Genomic DNA, 17,754 nt, shown 5'->3' with positions numbered 1-17,754 from the left:
CCTGAGTGCTAACTGTATTTAAAGTGGATTGAGAACTGAAATGATTTTGTTGTTTGACTAGAAGTAAAGATATCTGTTAAGGGTTACTGTGTCACTATATTAATTAGTATTGTTTAAGGGGTAATTATAAACTATTTTCTTGTGTGATGTTAAAGATACTTTAATACTGTGTTAGTAATAAAGTTTGTTTTAATATACCATATCCCTATTTTCACTCCTGTACCGAGGTATCCTTTCCTCACAGTCTTACAAAATGAAAATAAAATATTGGAGTTTCTGTCCACTATCCTAGCCACTGTTGGGGTCAGGTCCAGGATCGTAATACATTCAAATTGAATCCAATTCATGGTCCCCACAAGAGAGACATACCAGATCCAAACTGACAAGAACAGGTATTACAACCGATCTCAGGCATGATCCTACGTTCAAACTTAGCCAAAAGGCTGAGAACATTGTGATTGGCACTGAACTGTCAAGCTCAATTAATTATTCAGCTCTCCTGATCCTCTTAACTTCTGCCTCCGAGGAAAGGGTGTTAACGCTGAACTTCTGCCTCCGAGGAAAGGGTGTTAACGCTGAATGCTACACGTTAAGCTGCCTGAATTTTCTATTTGGGTTGCAGCCTGAAGGAGCCCAACCAAGCCATCCTTCTGCAGCATATACAAATCTCGAGGGAGTTCCCACATTCCATACCTGGGTCTGCCCATGAGTTAGCTGGCTGTGGCATGATGTCGACACTGCTGCTATGATTTCCTCATGCCTGGTCGAGGGAGGAAGAGTAAAAATTAGGCAAGGATTCCAGCCCCCGATTGTTGTTCAAAGCATTCTGCTGAAAAAATACCAACCTGCATTCAGGGAAGGCCTCACTCAATGCCCCTACAGCCAATTAATATGTAAAGATGAGCAAGGTTCACAGAGGAAGAATGGGCAAAATCCCAGACTGGGATTTGGCCAGGGATCCAAAATGGGTAATATTGCATCTGCTGCCAACTAATGTTCAATTCCATTCGCGTCAATGAAATCATATTGGGTGGGATGTATACCTAATAGCAGATGAGATAATGTCCTTTTTGCACCCTACCCATGTGCAACTTTACCCTTTCTGTGTGCTCAGTTCATATGCTGGGAGCAATCGTAACAAAGGGATTTCTTCAATAAAATGTCATCCGAAATTATCTTAAATCCAAAACTATTGCAACCTCATCAATCACTCAATATTGCATGCAAAACAAGGCCAGTAAATTAAAAATTTAAAAATAAATAAATTAAGAGTATCCAATTATTTTTCTTTTTCCAATTAAGGAGCAATTTAGCATGGCCAATCCACCTAACCTGCACATCTTTGGGTTGTGGGGTAAAACCCACGCAGACATGGGGAGAATGTGCAAATTCTACATGGGCAGTGACCCGGGGCCAGGATCGAACCCAGGTCCTCAGCGCCGTAGGCAGCAGGGCTAACGATGTGACACGCGCCGCCCTCAAAATCAAAATTAGTGACTATGTTTTAGGCAGAGGAATTTATTCACGTGAATCAACCCTGTCTCAGCAGCTCCTGGGAAGTATGATCATTGAGGCCTGCATGAGGATTTTCCTGACACGATGTTACTGCGCACCCTTCCGGGATCTTCCAATCCCAGCTGTCAAAGGAATGTGCAGCACGGCATCCCCCAGCGAGCTTCATCAGAGTAGAGTCGGGGGAATAAAGGACAAGCCCCCATTTTATGGCACTAGCTGCCATATTGGGGTAAATATCTAAAGGTCCAGTAAGTGAGTGAATGGGTGGGGTGAGGGGATGGTTGGTGGGGTATAGTCATGTCCGTTCGAGTGGAGCAGATGGGTTGGGGAGGTAGTCAGATCCAGTAGGAGTGGTACTTGGGAGGTGAGAGGTAATCACACCTGGATGCGGGGGGGGGGGGCAATGGTCAGATCGGGAGAGTAGTCACTGCAAGGGTAGTTGGGTTGTGTGGGTCAGTATTTGAATTACCACAGTGTTAGACTGGGTTTCAATCTGTCGCTTATTTCCCGAGTTATCCAGGTGAGCACCGAGGGACTATCCCAATGGAATGTCTCTGACGCGAGGTCTGAGACAGAGACATCCATTCAGGGAAACAGGAGAATTGACCACCGGAAGTTTCAATTCCCGGAAAATGCCCATGTAGGTCCTTGCATCAAAACTTCCACATGGACCAGATGCCCATCCACGGAAACCAAGGAAAACATCTGTCACAGCTTGCCCTCTGATTTTAGTTTCTCTGCTGTTTGGCCTGTCACACCTTTTGTTCTCTCTGGGGACTGCCATTAGCACTCTTTCCCCTTGGTTTCTGTGGCTATGACTCATCTTTCATTCCCTCACCCTACAGTATAAATATCTCCCAACTTCTGTGCCTTTTAGCTTTGTCAAAGGGTCATGTGGACTCGAAGCGCAAGCTCTTTTCTCTCCCTACAGATGCTGCCAGACCTGCTGAGATTTTCCAGCATTTTCTCTTTTGGTTTAAGATTCCAGCATCTGCAGTAATTCACTTTCACACTATTCATAACTTTGGTGATGAACTTCCAACCACGCATCCACTCCAGCACCACTGTTAATTGTATATTAATTGTGTTTAATTATGTGCAGTCAGTGGGAATTAACTGGGCATTCACCTGTGCCCCTGTAAACAGGGACGAGATTCTCCGACCCCCCCACCGGGTCGGAGAATCGCCGGAACTGGCGTGAATCCCGCCCCCGCCGGTTGCCGAATTCTCCACCACCTGATATTCGGCGGAGGCTGGAATCGCGCCGCGCCGGTTGGCGGGCCCTCCCCCGCGATTCTCAGCCTGGATGGGCCGAAGTCCCGCCGCTAAAATGCCTGTCCCGCCGGCGTAGATTAAACCACCTACCTTACAGGCGGGACAAGGCGGCGCGGGTGGGCTCCGGGGTCCTGGGGGGGGGCGCGGGGTGATCTGGCCCCGGGGGGGTGCCCCCACGGTGGCCTGGCCCACGATCGGGGCCCACCGATCCGTGGGTGGGCCTGTGCCGTGGGGGCACTCTTTTCCTTCGGCCTTCGCCACGGTCTCCACCATGGCGGAGGCGGAAGAGTCTCCCTCCACTGCGCATGCGCGGGAATGCCGTCAGCGGCCACTAACACTCCCGCGCATGCGCCGCCTGGCAATGTCATTTCCACGCCAGCTGGTGGGGCACCAAAGGCCTTTTCCGCCAGCAGGCGGGGCGGAAATTCGTCCGGCGCCAACCTAGCCCCTTAAGGTTGGGGCTCGGCCCCCAAAGATGTGGAGCATTCCGCACCTTTGGGGCGGCGCGATGCCCGACTGATTTGCGCCGTTTTGGGCGCCAGTCGCCGGACATCACGCCGTTTCCGGAGAATTTCGCCCCTGATATAGACTAAAACTGTGATTGTTGGGTGAGGAGCTGTATGCTTGTAATATGCAACTCTGTAAATAAATGTATAAGTGTGTAAAGTTTGGCTCCAGTTCTAGCCTTCGTGACTAGTTTTCTGCTGGAGCATAACAACCAAAACAGTCTGCTTCCACTGTTCCTCCGCGACACTGCCCATTTCTGCTTCTGCCTCAGCTCATGGGCTGCTGTAACCTGCACCCCTGCCTTTACCTCTAGACCTGACTATTCTAATGCACTCCGGTTGGCCTCCCATCCTCCACGAACCTGGGTCCGCCCAAAATTCTGCTGACGTCATCCTAACTCACACCAAGTTCCATTCACCTATTCCCCCCCGTGCTTGCTGACTTATACCGACTCTCACCCCTGAACCTCAACCAGTCTGGTTGCAACCTTGGTGTCATATGTAACCCCCCCCCACCCCCCATCCCCCTCAGGTAAGTTCATGACCACCACCAAGACTGCCCACTTCTAACCCTGTAACTTTACCTCTTCCAGCGCATTTGCTGCTGGAACCCTCAACCATGCCTTTTGTCACCCCTCCACTTGAATACTCAATATTCCAATGTACCCTAGCTGGTCTCCCACATTCTACCCTCTGGAAACTGGAGGTCATCCAAAAGTCTCCAAGGTTTCAACACCCACCCAATGAAAAACTGATCTTTGAAACACTGTCGGATAATAAACATCAGAACAGACTATTTATCAGTAACTCTTGTCTCTTCTTTTACATATTGACTGACAGGACCCTTTCAAGCCATTAGAAAATAATCCAATGCACAGACATGTCACAAATTTCTGACAGTGGGTTTAAGGCAGTAGTCCAATCTTAAAAATGCTGTTTAACTCCTTAAACTGCAACATTAAAGCTCTGGTAATTTATGATGTTATCTGTACTGCTGAATTGAATCTCTATGTTGTAATTCACGGCTTGACATTTAGTATCCTACATATCCGAATGTACTGGTTGAGGTTACAGTCTTGTGAATCCCTCATGGGTAACCACTATTCATTGTGGTTTTATCATCACTTAGTCGTTTTTGAATAGCGTTACAACACACCTAAGATTGTGGTCCTATGGCAAGGGTAGGCAGTGGCGTAGTGATATTATCACTCGGCTGGTATCCAGAGCCCCAGAGGGTAATCCTGGGTTCAAACCCCAACACGGCAGATGGATGCAATTTGAATGGAATTGAATACTAATCTGGAATTAAAAGTCTAATGGTAACCATGAAACCATTGTCGATTGGCACGGGGAGCACAGTAGCACTGAAACGAAAGACAAAATGCTGGAAAATCTCAGCAGGTCTGGCAGCATCTGTCGGGAGAGAAAAGAGCTAACGTTTCGAGTCCGATGACTCTTTGTCAAAGCTAACAGACAGAGAAAGTGGGAAATATTTATACTGTGGGGTGGGAATGAAAGGTGAGTCATAGCCACAGAAACCCAGGGAAACCGGGGGCTAATGGCCACAGAAACCAAAGGGAAAGAGTGCTCATGGCAGTCCCCAGAGAGAACAAAAGATGTGATAGGCCAAACAGCAGAGAAACTATCAGAGGGTGAACTGTAGATGCGGGGGGAGGGGAAGGAAAAAGGAGAAAGGGTAAGGAAAGGTGAATAAGATGGAGGTGGGGGGGGGGGTTAATATATATTAAGAAAGAAAGAAATGGTAAGAGACAGTTGAAATTAAATGGAATGAAAACAAATGGGTCAAGGTGGGGATAGAGCTGATCATCTGAAGTTGTTGAATTCAATGTTCAGGCCGGAAGGCTGCAGCGTGCCTAACCGGAAGAGGAGATGTTGTTCTTCCAGTTTGCATTGAACTTCACTGGAACATTGCAGCAGGCCAAGAACAGACATGTGGGCATGGGAGCCCATTTTGTTAAAATGGCAAGCAATGGGAAGGTCAGGCTCCTGAATGCGCACAGACCGAAGATGCTCAGCAAAGCGATCACCCAGTCTGCGCTTGGTCTCTCCGATATAGAGACCACCACATTGGGAGCAGCGAATGCAATAGACCAAATTGGAAGAGATGCAAGTGAAACGCTGCTCAACCTGGAATGAGTGTTTTGGGCCTGGGATGTCAAGCATGGAAGAGGTAAAGGGGCAGGTGTTACACCTTCTGCGATTGCATGGGAAGGTGGTTAGCACTACTGCCTCACAGCGCCAGGGTCCCGGGTTCAATTCCAGCCTCGGGTCACTGTCTGTGTGGAGTTTGCATTTTCTCCCCATACCTGAATGGGTTTCCTCCCACAGTCCAATGATGTGCAGGTTAGGTGAATTTGCCGTGCTAAATTGCCCCTTAGTGTCCAAAAGGTTAGATGGGGGTTACAGGATAGGGTGGAGGCATGGGCTTAAGTGGGGTGATCTTTCCAAGGGCCGGTGCAAACTCGATGGGCTGAATGGCCTCCTTCTGCACTGTAAATTCTAGGATTGTGGTAAAAACCCATCTGGTTCACTAATGCCCTTTATGGAAGGAAATCTGGCCGACATGTGACCCCAGACTCATTCCCCTCTCCCCCCCCCCCTTCAAGGGCAATTAATGCTGGCCCAGCCACAGACACAAAACTATATTTGAAACTTAAAAAAAAATGTTTCATCCACCAGTTCCTGCAGTGGCAACTATTCATGGTGTCACAGAAGTGCTGGGGATGTTGGAAATTAATACTGGGGATGCTTTGAAACGTCTTTGAGCATCTGTGTGAGGCAAGAGTCAGCGACCTGTGAGGTTAGCTGGGTTTCTCTCGCCACAGACGCTGCCGGAGCCTGCTGTGTTCTTAGGTCAGTAACCTTGTCGTTTCGCTGCTTCAGTCAGAAGTGCTTCCCGTTAGATGGCGCTCTGAGTCTTTACAAACGGCAATCGAAGTGGCAATTCTCTGCTGAGGACAGGATAGGACGGGCGAGCATTATTACAAGAGCCTGTTAGTCCCTCTCTAAGGCTTGGCTGTCGATTTGCCCAAAGGAGTGGAGTGCAGAATGAATCCACCCTGAGCAGCCCCAGATTTACGCACCCCGTTCAAATGTTTCTTTTTAAAACAAGGTTGCGATTGGGAAACTTCCTGGACGTTCGGAATCCAGTTGCAGAATGTAACTTCGATCCTTGCCAGGAGAGAGGTGCACAACATGGACCCAGCTCCTGTGAAAACGGAGCTAAATTCCCTTGTGATTAAATCGCCAGCCCCAACCCGAAGCTCCACAACCTTCGAAGCTAACAAAATTGGGAGGCAGAGAGAATTTTATAAAAAACTTGCCCCCGGCATAAAAACATGTAAATATCCGATTGTTATTTTAAGAGCTCGACACTAGACAGAATCACCACACTGTCCAATTCGGGGTGACTGTCTTCGTTACTTTTGACCTGGGCAATGTTGACAGGAGGAGGCAGTGATGACTGAATAGAGATGTATGTGACCAGCAGGCTGGCATCACTAATGGAGATGTAACCGACAAGCTCACAGTCGAACAGTATCCAAATGATTTTAGAGTGAATTGTGTTGTGACTGCAGCCATCCTCCTCCACCCCCACCCACTCTCAACTTTGACTGGCATGCCCACTTTTCACTGGATCACCTCAATCCCAGGCAGGTAACGATGCCAAGCCAAGTCCCAACAATTCCTGGCCGCAGCAACACCACTCACGTGGGAATAAAAGTCCCGCAAAAGTTCAGACGCAGAGCTTCATTAAAAAAAAACTAAGAGAAAGGCGGATGCTGGAATCTGAAAAAAAACAGAAAACACTGGGCAATCTCAGCAGGTTCGACAGCATCTGTCCAGACCAATTGCACCCGCTCCCCCTCTCTCTGCTGCACGAGTGGTGGTGTTAGCTTTTATTTTTGTGCAAAGATGCGCAAAACCAGCCTCTCTCTTTTGAGGAGCAGGGACATGTTTATTTTCCAAGGCAAAATGTTCCTTGTACTGGGGCAAAACAAAACACTGGGACTGGAAAATGTATCACTGTTGCAAAGTGAACATTTTATAGCTCCGAAGAAATGTCAGAGACACAATCGAAAGGTTAATCCCCCATCCTCCTCCTACTGGGTTTGCCCAGTATTCTCTATTTTTTTTTTTTTTTAATGTCATTTTAACCCGTGCTATCTTCAGTGATTTTCTGAAGCCAATGACAGTAATTGTTACACACTTTTTTTTCTGTGTTAAGTGTTCAAGCGGGTCAATTCTTGCCTCTTTTCTTCCCACCCCACTCGCATTTTGGAGAACATTTCACACCGCAATCTCGGTAATTTGGACCCCGTCTCAAACTTGCAGACAAAACCAAAAATCTCCACCCCCCCCCCCCCCGGCACTGTGCTTCCCCCGCCCGCCTGCACTCTGCCGGGGAATGGTCACCGGCTCTTCAATAAGGAGAAGCTTCCCCCTCCCTCCATTGCACAATAAACCCACCAAAAAAAGACGAGCTGCAGCCTTTCAAATATTCGTATCCTCTTGGCGAATGCATTAATGAGTGAAGTGTTTCAGACCCCCCCCCCCTTCCCTTCTCCCCACCAGGTGTACACATGTCATCTGGAAACATGTCAATTTGATCCATTTTCTGCAGAGATGTTCCTGCTGTATTTTGCATTGTTAAAGAGTTCACTGAACTTTCAAGCCTCCAAGGTCTACGGAACATGCTACTGTGGACCTGTGTGTTGTGGGGTGACTGTAATGTTAAGCAGTCACCTTTGGCTTGTGGTCCACTTAATGTGAGCCTCCCGCACACCTCACACCACATTGGCGTTGTCAAAGCGGATTCCTGCACCTCTCCCCTCGCCGGGCTCCGTTCATCACGATTACAACCTCCCCTCCCCTCCCTCCTCAACGGGCTCATCGCCCCGATTCGCTCTTTAAAACGCCAGGAAACGTCAAGGAGCGAGCTGCTTCTTGCTCAAGAAATAGAAGAAACTTCAGTTTGGGAGTTCTCTCCTCCGAAAGAACACAATGTCCCCAATCATTTCCAGAAGTCTCTCCACAGTCATCACTCTCCTTTTCGACCCGTCTAGCCGTGCTAGCCCTCTTGAGAGAGCTAACCAAGCGAGTCCCTCTCTCTCACCTCCCCCCACCCACCTTTCCCCTTTAAACGGCGCAGATTTCCAGTATTTGTCAGTGTCTGTGCACCGCATCCATGTCCCCATTATCTCATTCACTCGACATGGTCGCCTTTCATATGCATTGGTCATAAAATCAATACAGCCATTCGGTTCACCCGCCCTGTGCTAGCCCCCTTCTGAAAGGGCAATCCAGTTCAGACCCACTTCCCCATTGCCCTTTCCTGCAACATCCCATTCAAGTATTTTGTCCAACTTCCCCAACTTAGCCATTCGGTCCACCTAATCTGTGCTAGCCCCCTCTGAAAGGGCAATCCAGTTGCGACCCCCTTTGCTCTTTCCTGCAACATTTGCGCCCCCCCCCCCCATCCCATTCAAGTATTTTGTCCAACTTCCCCAACTTAGCCATTCGGTCCACCTAATCTGTGCTAGCCCCCTCTGAAAGGGCAATCCAGTTCAGACCCCCTTTGCTCTTTCCTGCAACATTTGCTCCCCATTCAGGTATCTTGTCCAACTTCACCATTCGGTCCACCTAATCTGTGCTAGCCCCCTCTGAAAGGGCAATCCAGTTGCGACCCCCTTTGCTCTTTCCTGCAACATTTGCTCCCCCTAGTTGAAGTGTTTTTGCCCCATCAATCAGCCCTTCTCCCTTCCTTTGACGCTGCCAGCCTGGCAGGGGTGGAACTTTTTGCAATGCCTTACCTGGGACTGCCGGGGGTACTGCTTGCCCACGATGCTGACCACCGGGATGCGGATGGTGGAGGAGAGGAATTCCAGCTGGAGCAGCTCGCCGGTGCTCTGGGGGAAGGCGAGCAGGGCGCTGACCCCCTGCACCACCACCGTGCGGCAGACGCTCTCCAGGAAGGACTGCGGGTCGCGGCGGGAGGCCGGGGACACGCCGAAGGCGGGCAGCTCGCCCAGCCCCGTCTCCATGCCCATGACCAGCTCGACGGACAGGTTGTAGGGCAGCAGGCGCGCCGCCCGCCCGTTGAGGCGCCGCACGGCGGCCAGCAGCGCGTCGCGGGCGGCCGCCGGCGGCAGCGGGGCGGGCAGGGGGCGGCCGCCGGCGGTGCTGTTGGACAGCGCCCGCGGCGGGGCTCCGGGCGGCAGCAGCAGCACCGCGCCCAGGCGCACCGTGTGCCCGATGCGCTTGAGGACGTGGCAGGGCTGCGGGGGGCCGCGGGAGGCGGGCGCGCTGCCGGCCAGCAGCAGGGCGCAGAGCGGCCGCAGCAACAACACCCCCGGGAGCAGGCGGCTGCCTTGCAAGGCGCGCATCACCCCCGCACTGGCCCGGGAGCAACCACCAGAGGAACCCCGTTCAAACTTTCAACCTGGTGCAAAGGGGCGGACGAGGCGAGAGGCTGCTTGGAAGCAAGTGCAAAGGAGAGGGGCTGCTTTGGTGCCGGCTCTTTTGCACGGGAGAGCGAAACTTGTTGCGGGGTTGTTGTTTTTTTCCCTTCTTCTTTCTGGGGAGCGCGCGGGGTTGCGGCGTCTCGCGCTGCCCGGCGCCACATTCCACGTTCCATCCATTGTCCGAGCGCGAGGGAGGGAGGGGGCGGGGCCCGGGGCTGGGCGCCAGCGCGCCTGCGCCCCGCAAGCCCCGCCCCCCTCCCATCCCATTTGGCCAACTCCCATTTTAACCCTGTGGTGGTGAGGATGTGCTTTGGGAGTGAGGATGTTTCCACCCCTCCACTCCACACGCCACCACCACAATGGATCTCCACCTGAGGCCTCTGGCAAATTAATCAGAATAATAGTCGCTTATTGTCACAAGTAGGCTTCAATGAAGTTACCCTGAAAAGCCCCCTAGTCGCCACTTTCCGGCGCCTGTTCGGGGAGGCCGGGACGGGAATTGAACCCGCGCTGCTGGCCTTGTTCTGAACTGCAAGCCAGCCGTTTAGTCCACTGTGCTGAGCCAGCCGCAGCCAATCTCCAAGGGCACGCCTGTGCTTGCAATCCCGGAGAAAAATCATCAGGACGTGACGACGGCAGCATAGTGGTTAGCACTGTTGCTTCACGGCGCCAGGGTCCCGGGTTCCGACCCCGGCTGGGATCACTGTCTGTGCGTAGTGTGCACGTTACCCCGGCGTCTGTGTGGGTTTCCTCCGTGTGTTCCGGTTTCCTCCCACAAGTCCTGAAAGACGTGCTTGTTAGGTGATTTGGACATTCTGAATTCTCCATCCGAGTACCCGAACAGGCACCGGAATGTGGTGACTAGGGGATTTTCACAGCAACGTCATTGCAGTGTTAATGCACTGCCTACTTGTGACACTAATAAAGTATTATATTATTTTTACTAAAATCGCCTTTTCTTGTCATTTTCTTTTACTTTTATGGATGCACCATAGAAAGCATCCTATCGGGCTGCATCACAGCCTGGTATGGCAACTGCTCGCCCCAAGACCGCAAGAAACTTCAGAGAGTCGTGAACACAGCCGAGACAATCACGCGAACCCGCCTCCCATCCACTGACTCCATCTACACCTCCTGCTGCCTGGGGAAAGTGGGCAGCATAATCAAAGACCCTCCCACCTGGCTTACTCACTCTTGCAACTTCTTCCATCTGGCAGGAGATACAAAAGCCTAAGAACACACATGAACAGACTCAAAAACAGCTGTTTCCAGACACCTAAACGACCCTCTTATGGGCTGACCTCATTAACACTACAGCCCTGTGTGCTTCACCCGATGCCGGTGTTTATGTAGTTACATTGTGTACCTTGTGTTGCCCTATTATGTATTTTCCTTTTATTTTGATGTACTTAATGATCTGTTGAGCTGCTCGCAGAAAAATACTTTTCACTGTACCTCAGAACAACAGACAATAAACAAAATCCAAATCCAAATCTTTGATCTGTTATCCGCACCAGATGTAGGAATATTGATAATGGGGACTGGGGAGGTAAGGTGGTGGTGGGGTGGCGGGGGCAGGTTGTTTGGCTGACAGTCGAGCATTATCCAATTGGTTGACGGGTCTTTTTGCTTTCCAGCTGGCCTAGGAAGGATGGACGTGGCAAGGGCTAATGGCTATTGCAGGCGGGCTGGCCATGCGATGAAGACTCCAGGAATACATTTAATCACAGTTGGCAACCCTATCCAAGGATGTGGGTTTGTCACATTTCTCTTTGGGATGGCAATGATACCACAAACCCAACAGAATCCAGTTTTACCTGGGAAAATGTACCTGGGTGCCTAAAAGAATAATGGTGTGTACAAATAAGGTGCTCATGAGATACATGCGACCAAATGATTGCTCACCCACTTGCTTAGCCAAGAACGAATGCTGGACGTGACCAGAAGGTGACGTCTGGGGAATTAATGCACTGGATGCAGGATATAAGAGTTTATTTCTTTTGCGGATCCTAAGTGGAGGAACCAAGACTGTGGTACATTTATTGGCCAAGTTTGAAAAGATAAGGTGAGAAAAGTAAAAATGTACAGGTTTACAGGGATAAGTGGGGCGGGGAGGGGGGGATGGCGCTAGGTGACTGACACACACATAAAGACGGTTGAGATATGCGCCAAATAGCTTCCGCCTGCACCGTAACAATTCAAATCATTTGTTTTGTGCATGTCAGCTCCCGTCCCACTGGTGGCAGAAAGCCTCAAGTGTTATCACTAGGCAACACACACACTCCCTCCCCAGTGACCAGGGATGCCAACTGTGATTGAATGTATTCCTGGAGGTTTCAACACGTGACGTGGCTGCCATCAGCTGGCCAACTCGCCCATCCTTTCAAAGATCTCGGCTTATACTCTAACTCAGTTCTGAGGGAATGCTCCACTGGCAGTGGCGACATCTTTGGCATGAGATATTGAACCAAAGGCCATTCTCTCATAGGCGGATGTAAAATATCCCACAGCACCTTTTCATAACAGAACAGAAGGGTTATCACCAGCGTTCGGGTCAATATTTATTCCTTACTCAACATCAAATTATCTGGTCATTTTCACGTTGCTGTTTTGTGGGAGTTTGCTAGGCGCAGGTTGGTTACTGCATTTCGTACATTACACCGGTGACAACATTTTAAGAATACCAATTCTGAAGAAGACCTACATTGGACTGACCAATTCTGTTGATTCTGCCAGACCTGCTGAGTTTTTTCAGCACTTTACGTTCTTATTTCAAAAGTGCTCAGTTGACAATAAAGTGCTTTGGGGTGTCTGCTGCTCATGTAAAGCGCTATAGAAATGCAAGTCTCTCCTTTACACTCGCCATTTCTATGTTGCTGGTCTTTCTTGTGAGGCCCAATGATGAGCGGCACTCGCTGCCTTTCGGTGGAATGTGTTCCCCTTTTCATTAGCTTCATGATGGAAGACGGTGTTCAAAGAATGTTTCTTCTTGTGGGTGTGTCCAGAGCTAGGAGGCACTGAGTTAAGGGTTGCCCCTTTTAGGACAGCGATGAGAAGCATTGTTTTCTCTCAGAGGGCTGTGTGACTGGGCGATTGAATATTTTTAAGGGGGAGATCTTGCTACGCAAATGATTAAATGTTATTGGGGGTAGATGGGAATGTGGAATTCAAAACGCAAACAGACCAGCCATGATCTTATTGAATGGTGCAGCAGGCTCGAGGGGCCAAATGGCCTACTGCTGCTCCTACTTTGCATGTGTCTCAGAAGGATGTACAAAGTGTGCACAGACCTTGTTTCTGTTAAAGACGCTGAGCTTCATTAATAAAGCTATGATTTAAGTTTGGGAGGATTATGCAGATTCAGAAATGGTTTTCCATTCAATGTAATTCAACGAGGCAGGATGTAAGGCTGCTTGGGAGTTAAAGGTTTACTAACCTATTTTAAATCCACTGCGGACCTCCCATGCGATCGCATGCAAGCCAGTCAGTGGTTACACCTTTGCAAGTGGATTTGATGGGAATGGGATCGATCGACCCAAGCAATGGTGAGCAATTGCGGCCCATCAGGGATTTGAGTGTGGCCCACGAGACATTTAATTGTTTGCTGCACATGCACAGGGTAGCCACATTCTGCTGATTTCTATCCATGTATCCTTTTTCCTACCAGTATAACTGAACTGATCTGCACCTAAAGCTAGGGCAAGTGAAGTCAGGGGCGTGCTGATCGCTCACAACATTGGCCGTGACATCCCTGTGTCCACTCTGCTTCTAAAGCGTAAATATTTATTGTGTTTTTACCATTTGAAGGTGATGACAGCTCTATTAATATATGAATGATGAAGCATTTTCCATAACTTATGAACTATCCGGCATATATTAAACGTATTCAATCTTATTCAAGGGTCAGAGCGTGGCACGGCAGTGCAGTGGTTAGCACTTCTGCCTCACGGCGCCGAGGACCGAGTTCGATCCCAGCCCCAGGTCACTGTCCGTGTGGAGTTCGCACATTATCCTCATGTCTGCGTGGGTCTCACCTCTGTCATAATATCCACTCATGTATATAATGAGATGCAGACAGGCAGTGATTGACACACAGGATAACCAATGAACACACACGACACATAACAACCAATCACCAGACAGGACACCACCACTGTAAAGCACACAGGGCATTAAGACTCTCCCTCTCTCTACAGGACACAGCTACTGAGATAGTAAGAGTGCACAAGCCAGTGAGCACTATCTCCATGTGGTAGAGAGCTAGTCTGGTCAAGCCAGTAGGAGGTTATCAGTTAGATTGATAGAGTGTCAACTCACAGCAGACTATGTACAGCAATCAGGAAATTCAATAAAACAGTGTTGGACCATCTCCTGTGTCAGAAGCCTGTTTCTAGTTTCACAGCATCCAGTTGCAGTCAACGTTGAACCAACTTACTTAACACATCATGGTACCAGAGTGATATTAATCCTAACGAACGTACCTTGAGTGCATCTGCAACGACCAGCAAGCAGCCATCCAGTGGCATGGAGAAGATCCAATTTCCTTCGCAACTCCGGATCTCCGGCAACCTCGGCGCCAACTGGAAAATCTTCAAACAAAAGTTGCTCCTGTACATCGAGGCCTCCGACCTCGAGGCAGCATCGGATGCCAGAAAGATCGCGCTGTTCCTGTCGGCTGCGGGGGATGACGCCATCCACATCTATAACTCGCTTACGTTTGCCGATGGCGAAGACAAGACAAAGTTCAAGACAGTTCTGCTGAAATTCGACAGTCACTGCGACATTGGGGTGAATGAGAGCTTTGAACGGTACACCTTCCAACAGAGGCTTCAGGGTAAGGATGAACCTTTTCAGTCCTTCTTGACCCTTCTCCGCACCCTACCGCAGTCATGTAATTATGACTCGACGACTGATTCCATGATCCGGGATCAGATCATTTTCGGGTCCAGTCCGACTCCCTGCGGGAGCAGCTCCTCAAAATCAAACAGTTGACCCTCTCCGTCGCCATCGAAACGTGCGTTGTCCATGAGCATGCCAGAAAACGCTACTCCTGCATCAGAGCGGCAGAAACTGCAAAACTGGCCTCCCACGAGGCAGAAAGGGTGCAGGCCATAGTGAAAATGCAAGGCCTGAGCATCGAGGAGAGTGGCCGTTTCGCACGCTTTTCTCGGGTCCCCACCCATGTGCGCCACGACAGCGTCATGACGTGTCTGCAATGTGGCTCCGCCCATTTAAAGCGGCAATGTCCAGCTAAAGGCAGGCGATGTCTACAGTGTGGAAAGCCTGGCCACTACGCGGCCTTCTGCAGGTCCGCTCCACCGAACAACAGCCAGCGACCCCAGCTGCAGCGCAGACGTGTCCGCTGCTTACAACAAGGCATGCAAGATTCTGATCCCGACAGCCCAATGGACTGACGATGCTGACTGCCTCAAGTCTCCGTATCGGGTGGGCATCATCACCACACGCGAGCTGGTCTCCACCGTGCCTGCAAACCGCCTTTCAATCCTCCGTGTGGATCCTGACGGCGAGTGGTGTGCTGTCATCACGGTCAACCAGTGTCGCATCCGATTCAAATTGGACACTGGCGCGTCTGCGAACCTCATATCACAATCGGACCTCGACAGCATCCGACACGGACCTAGCATTCTTCCACCAGCCTGCCAGCTCCTGACTACAATGGTAATGCCATAGCTGCCAGTGGGTCGTGTCAGCTAGGTGTCTCTCACAAGGAAGTCAAGGCGACGTTGAGGTTTGAGATCGTCCGGCCTGACAAGGCATCCCTGCTCAGTGCTCGTGCATGCAAACTCCTAAATCTGGTACAGCGAGTTCATGCCATGTCCTCGTCACCGGTGACGGCCTCGCCCAATGCGAATCTCCAGGCTGAGATAGATGACATTCTCACACAATACCACAGTGTGTTTGATGGGATGGGCATGCTCCCATAACGCTACAAGATATTGCTCAACCCGAATGCCACCCCAGTCATCCATGCACCACGCCGGGTGCCGGCTCCTCTCAAGGATCGTCTGAAAACGCAGCTACGAGAGCTCCAAGACTAGGGCATCATCTCAAAGGTCACGGAACCCACAGACTGGGTCAGCTCCATGGTCTGCGTCAAGAAACCCTCTGGCGAACTCCGCATTTGCATTGATCCCAAAGACTTGAATCGCAACATCATGCGGGAGCATTACCCGATCCCGAAGCGTGAAGAATTGACCTGTGAGATGGCTTTACCAAGCTGGACGCTTCCCGTGGCTTCTGGCAAATTCAGCTGGACAAGTCCAGTCGGAAGCTGTGCACGTTTAACCCTCCGTTCGGCAGGTATTGCTACAACCACCTGCCTTTTGGTATCGTATCAGCTTCCGAAGTATTTAATCGCATAATGGAGCAAATGATGGAGGGTATCAAGGGGGTGCGAGTCTATGTGGACGACTAGTCCACAACGCCCGAGGATCACATTGCTCGCCTCAAACAGGTTTTCCAGAGGATTCATGCAAATGGCCTCCAGCTCAACAGGGCCAAATGCTCATTTGGGCGGTCCGCGATCAAGTTTTTAGATGACCACATTTCACAGCAAGGTGTGCAACCTGACGCCGACAAGGTGCTGGCAATCAATGCCATGAAGACACCAGAGGACATAAAGGCAGTCCTCAACTTCCTCAGGATGGTAAATTTTCTCGGAAAATTCATTCCCAACATGACATCCCACACCACGGCCCTCTGGCATCTCGTTAAAAAGTCGACAGTGTTCCAGTGGCTTCCCGCACATCAAGCGGAGTGGCTTGAGCTGAAGGCGAAGCTCACCACAGCCCCAGTACTGGTGTTCTTTGACCCAACCAAGGATACCAAGATATTCACAGACGCAAGCCAGGACGGCATTGGGGCGGTGCTCCTCCAGCGAGACGATTCCTCGTCCTGGGCTCCAGTGGCATATGCCTCCAGAGCCATGACTCCGACCGAACAACGGTATGCCCAGATCGAAAAGGAGTGCCTGGGTCTCCACACAGGAATAGTCAAGTTTCATGACTACGTATACGGTCTGCCAAAGTTCACGGTGGAAACAGACCACAGGCCTTTAGTCCACATAATCCAGAAGGATTTAAATGACATGACACCTCGGCTGCAGCGAATTCTTCTTTGTCTCCGCTGATATGACTTCGAACTCGTCTACACACTGGGCAAGGAGCTGATCATCGCGGATGCCCTATCCTGATCCATCACCACGCCGTATGAACAGGGCGACTTCATTCGCCACATCGAGGCACAGGTGCAGTTGTGTGCCAGCAACCTCCCAGCCACTGATGAACAAGTAGAGCAGATACGCGAAGAAACTGCCAAAGATCCTCTACTGCAGCGCGTGATGCAACACCTTGCCATTGGCTGGCAAAAGGGGCAGTTCTTCAACGTTAAGGACGAGTTAACGGTTGTCGAGGGGATCCTTCTTAAACTAGATAGAATCGTCATTCCCCAAAGCATGCAAACCATGGTGCTCAGACAGATCCATGAGGGTCACCTTGGGGTCGAAAAATGTCGGCGCAGAGCTCGGCAGGCAGTCTACTGGCCTGGCATCAGCCAGGACATTGCCAACACGGTCCTCAACTGCACAACATGCCAGAAATTCCAACCATCCCAGCCCAAGGAAACACTGCAACAGCACAAGATTGTGACTTCTCCGTGGTCCAAGGTGGGGATAGACCTCTTTCACGCAAATGGGCATGATTACGTGCTCTTGGTCGACTACGTCTCCAGCTACCCGGAAGTAGTGAAACTGTCGGACCTCACGTCCAAGTCAGTGATTAAAGCCTGCAAAGAGACGTTTGCCAGGCACGGCATACCATCACAGTAATGAGTGACAACGGCCCATGTTTCTACAGCCAAGAGTGGTCCGACTTTGCACGGTCCTCCTACTTCAGTCACATCACATCCAGTCCCCATTACCCGCAATCAAAAGGGAAGGCCGAAAAAGGGGTCCA

At 50.4% G+C, this 17,754-nt stretch overlaps 1 protein-coding gene across 2 annotated transcripts in view; it reads right to left on the bottom strand.

Moving 5' to 3' along the window:
• The window catches only part of grin3a (glutamate receptor, ionotropic, N-methyl-D-aspartate 3A), a 175,857-nt gene extending 165,886 nt beyond the window's left edge, over window positions 1-9,971 (bottom strand). For both annotated transcript variants that reach the window (XM_072517277.1, XM_072517278.1), the window contains exon 1: window positions 9,131-9,971. In XM_072517277.1, the coding sequence (XP_072373378.1) occupies window positions 9,131-9,703 (573 nt within the window). In that variant the 5' untranslated portion in view covers window positions 9,704-9,971. The remainder of the gene's footprint in view (window positions 1-9,130) is intronic.
• Between the last annotated feature and the right edge of the window lie 7,783 nt (window positions 9,972-17,754).

The sequence above is a fragment of the Scyliorhinus torazame genome, chromosome 9, assembly GCF_047496885.1.
Source record: "Scyliorhinus torazame isolate Kashiwa2021f chromosome 9, sScyTor2.1, whole genome shotgun sequence".
Lineage (NCBI taxonomy): Eukaryota > Metazoa > Chordata > Chondrichthyes > Carcharhiniformes > Scyliorhinidae > Scyliorhinus > Scyliorhinus torazame.
Note: the sequence above shows the minus strand (reverse complement) of the source record. Positions and strands in the feature narration are given on the sequence as shown.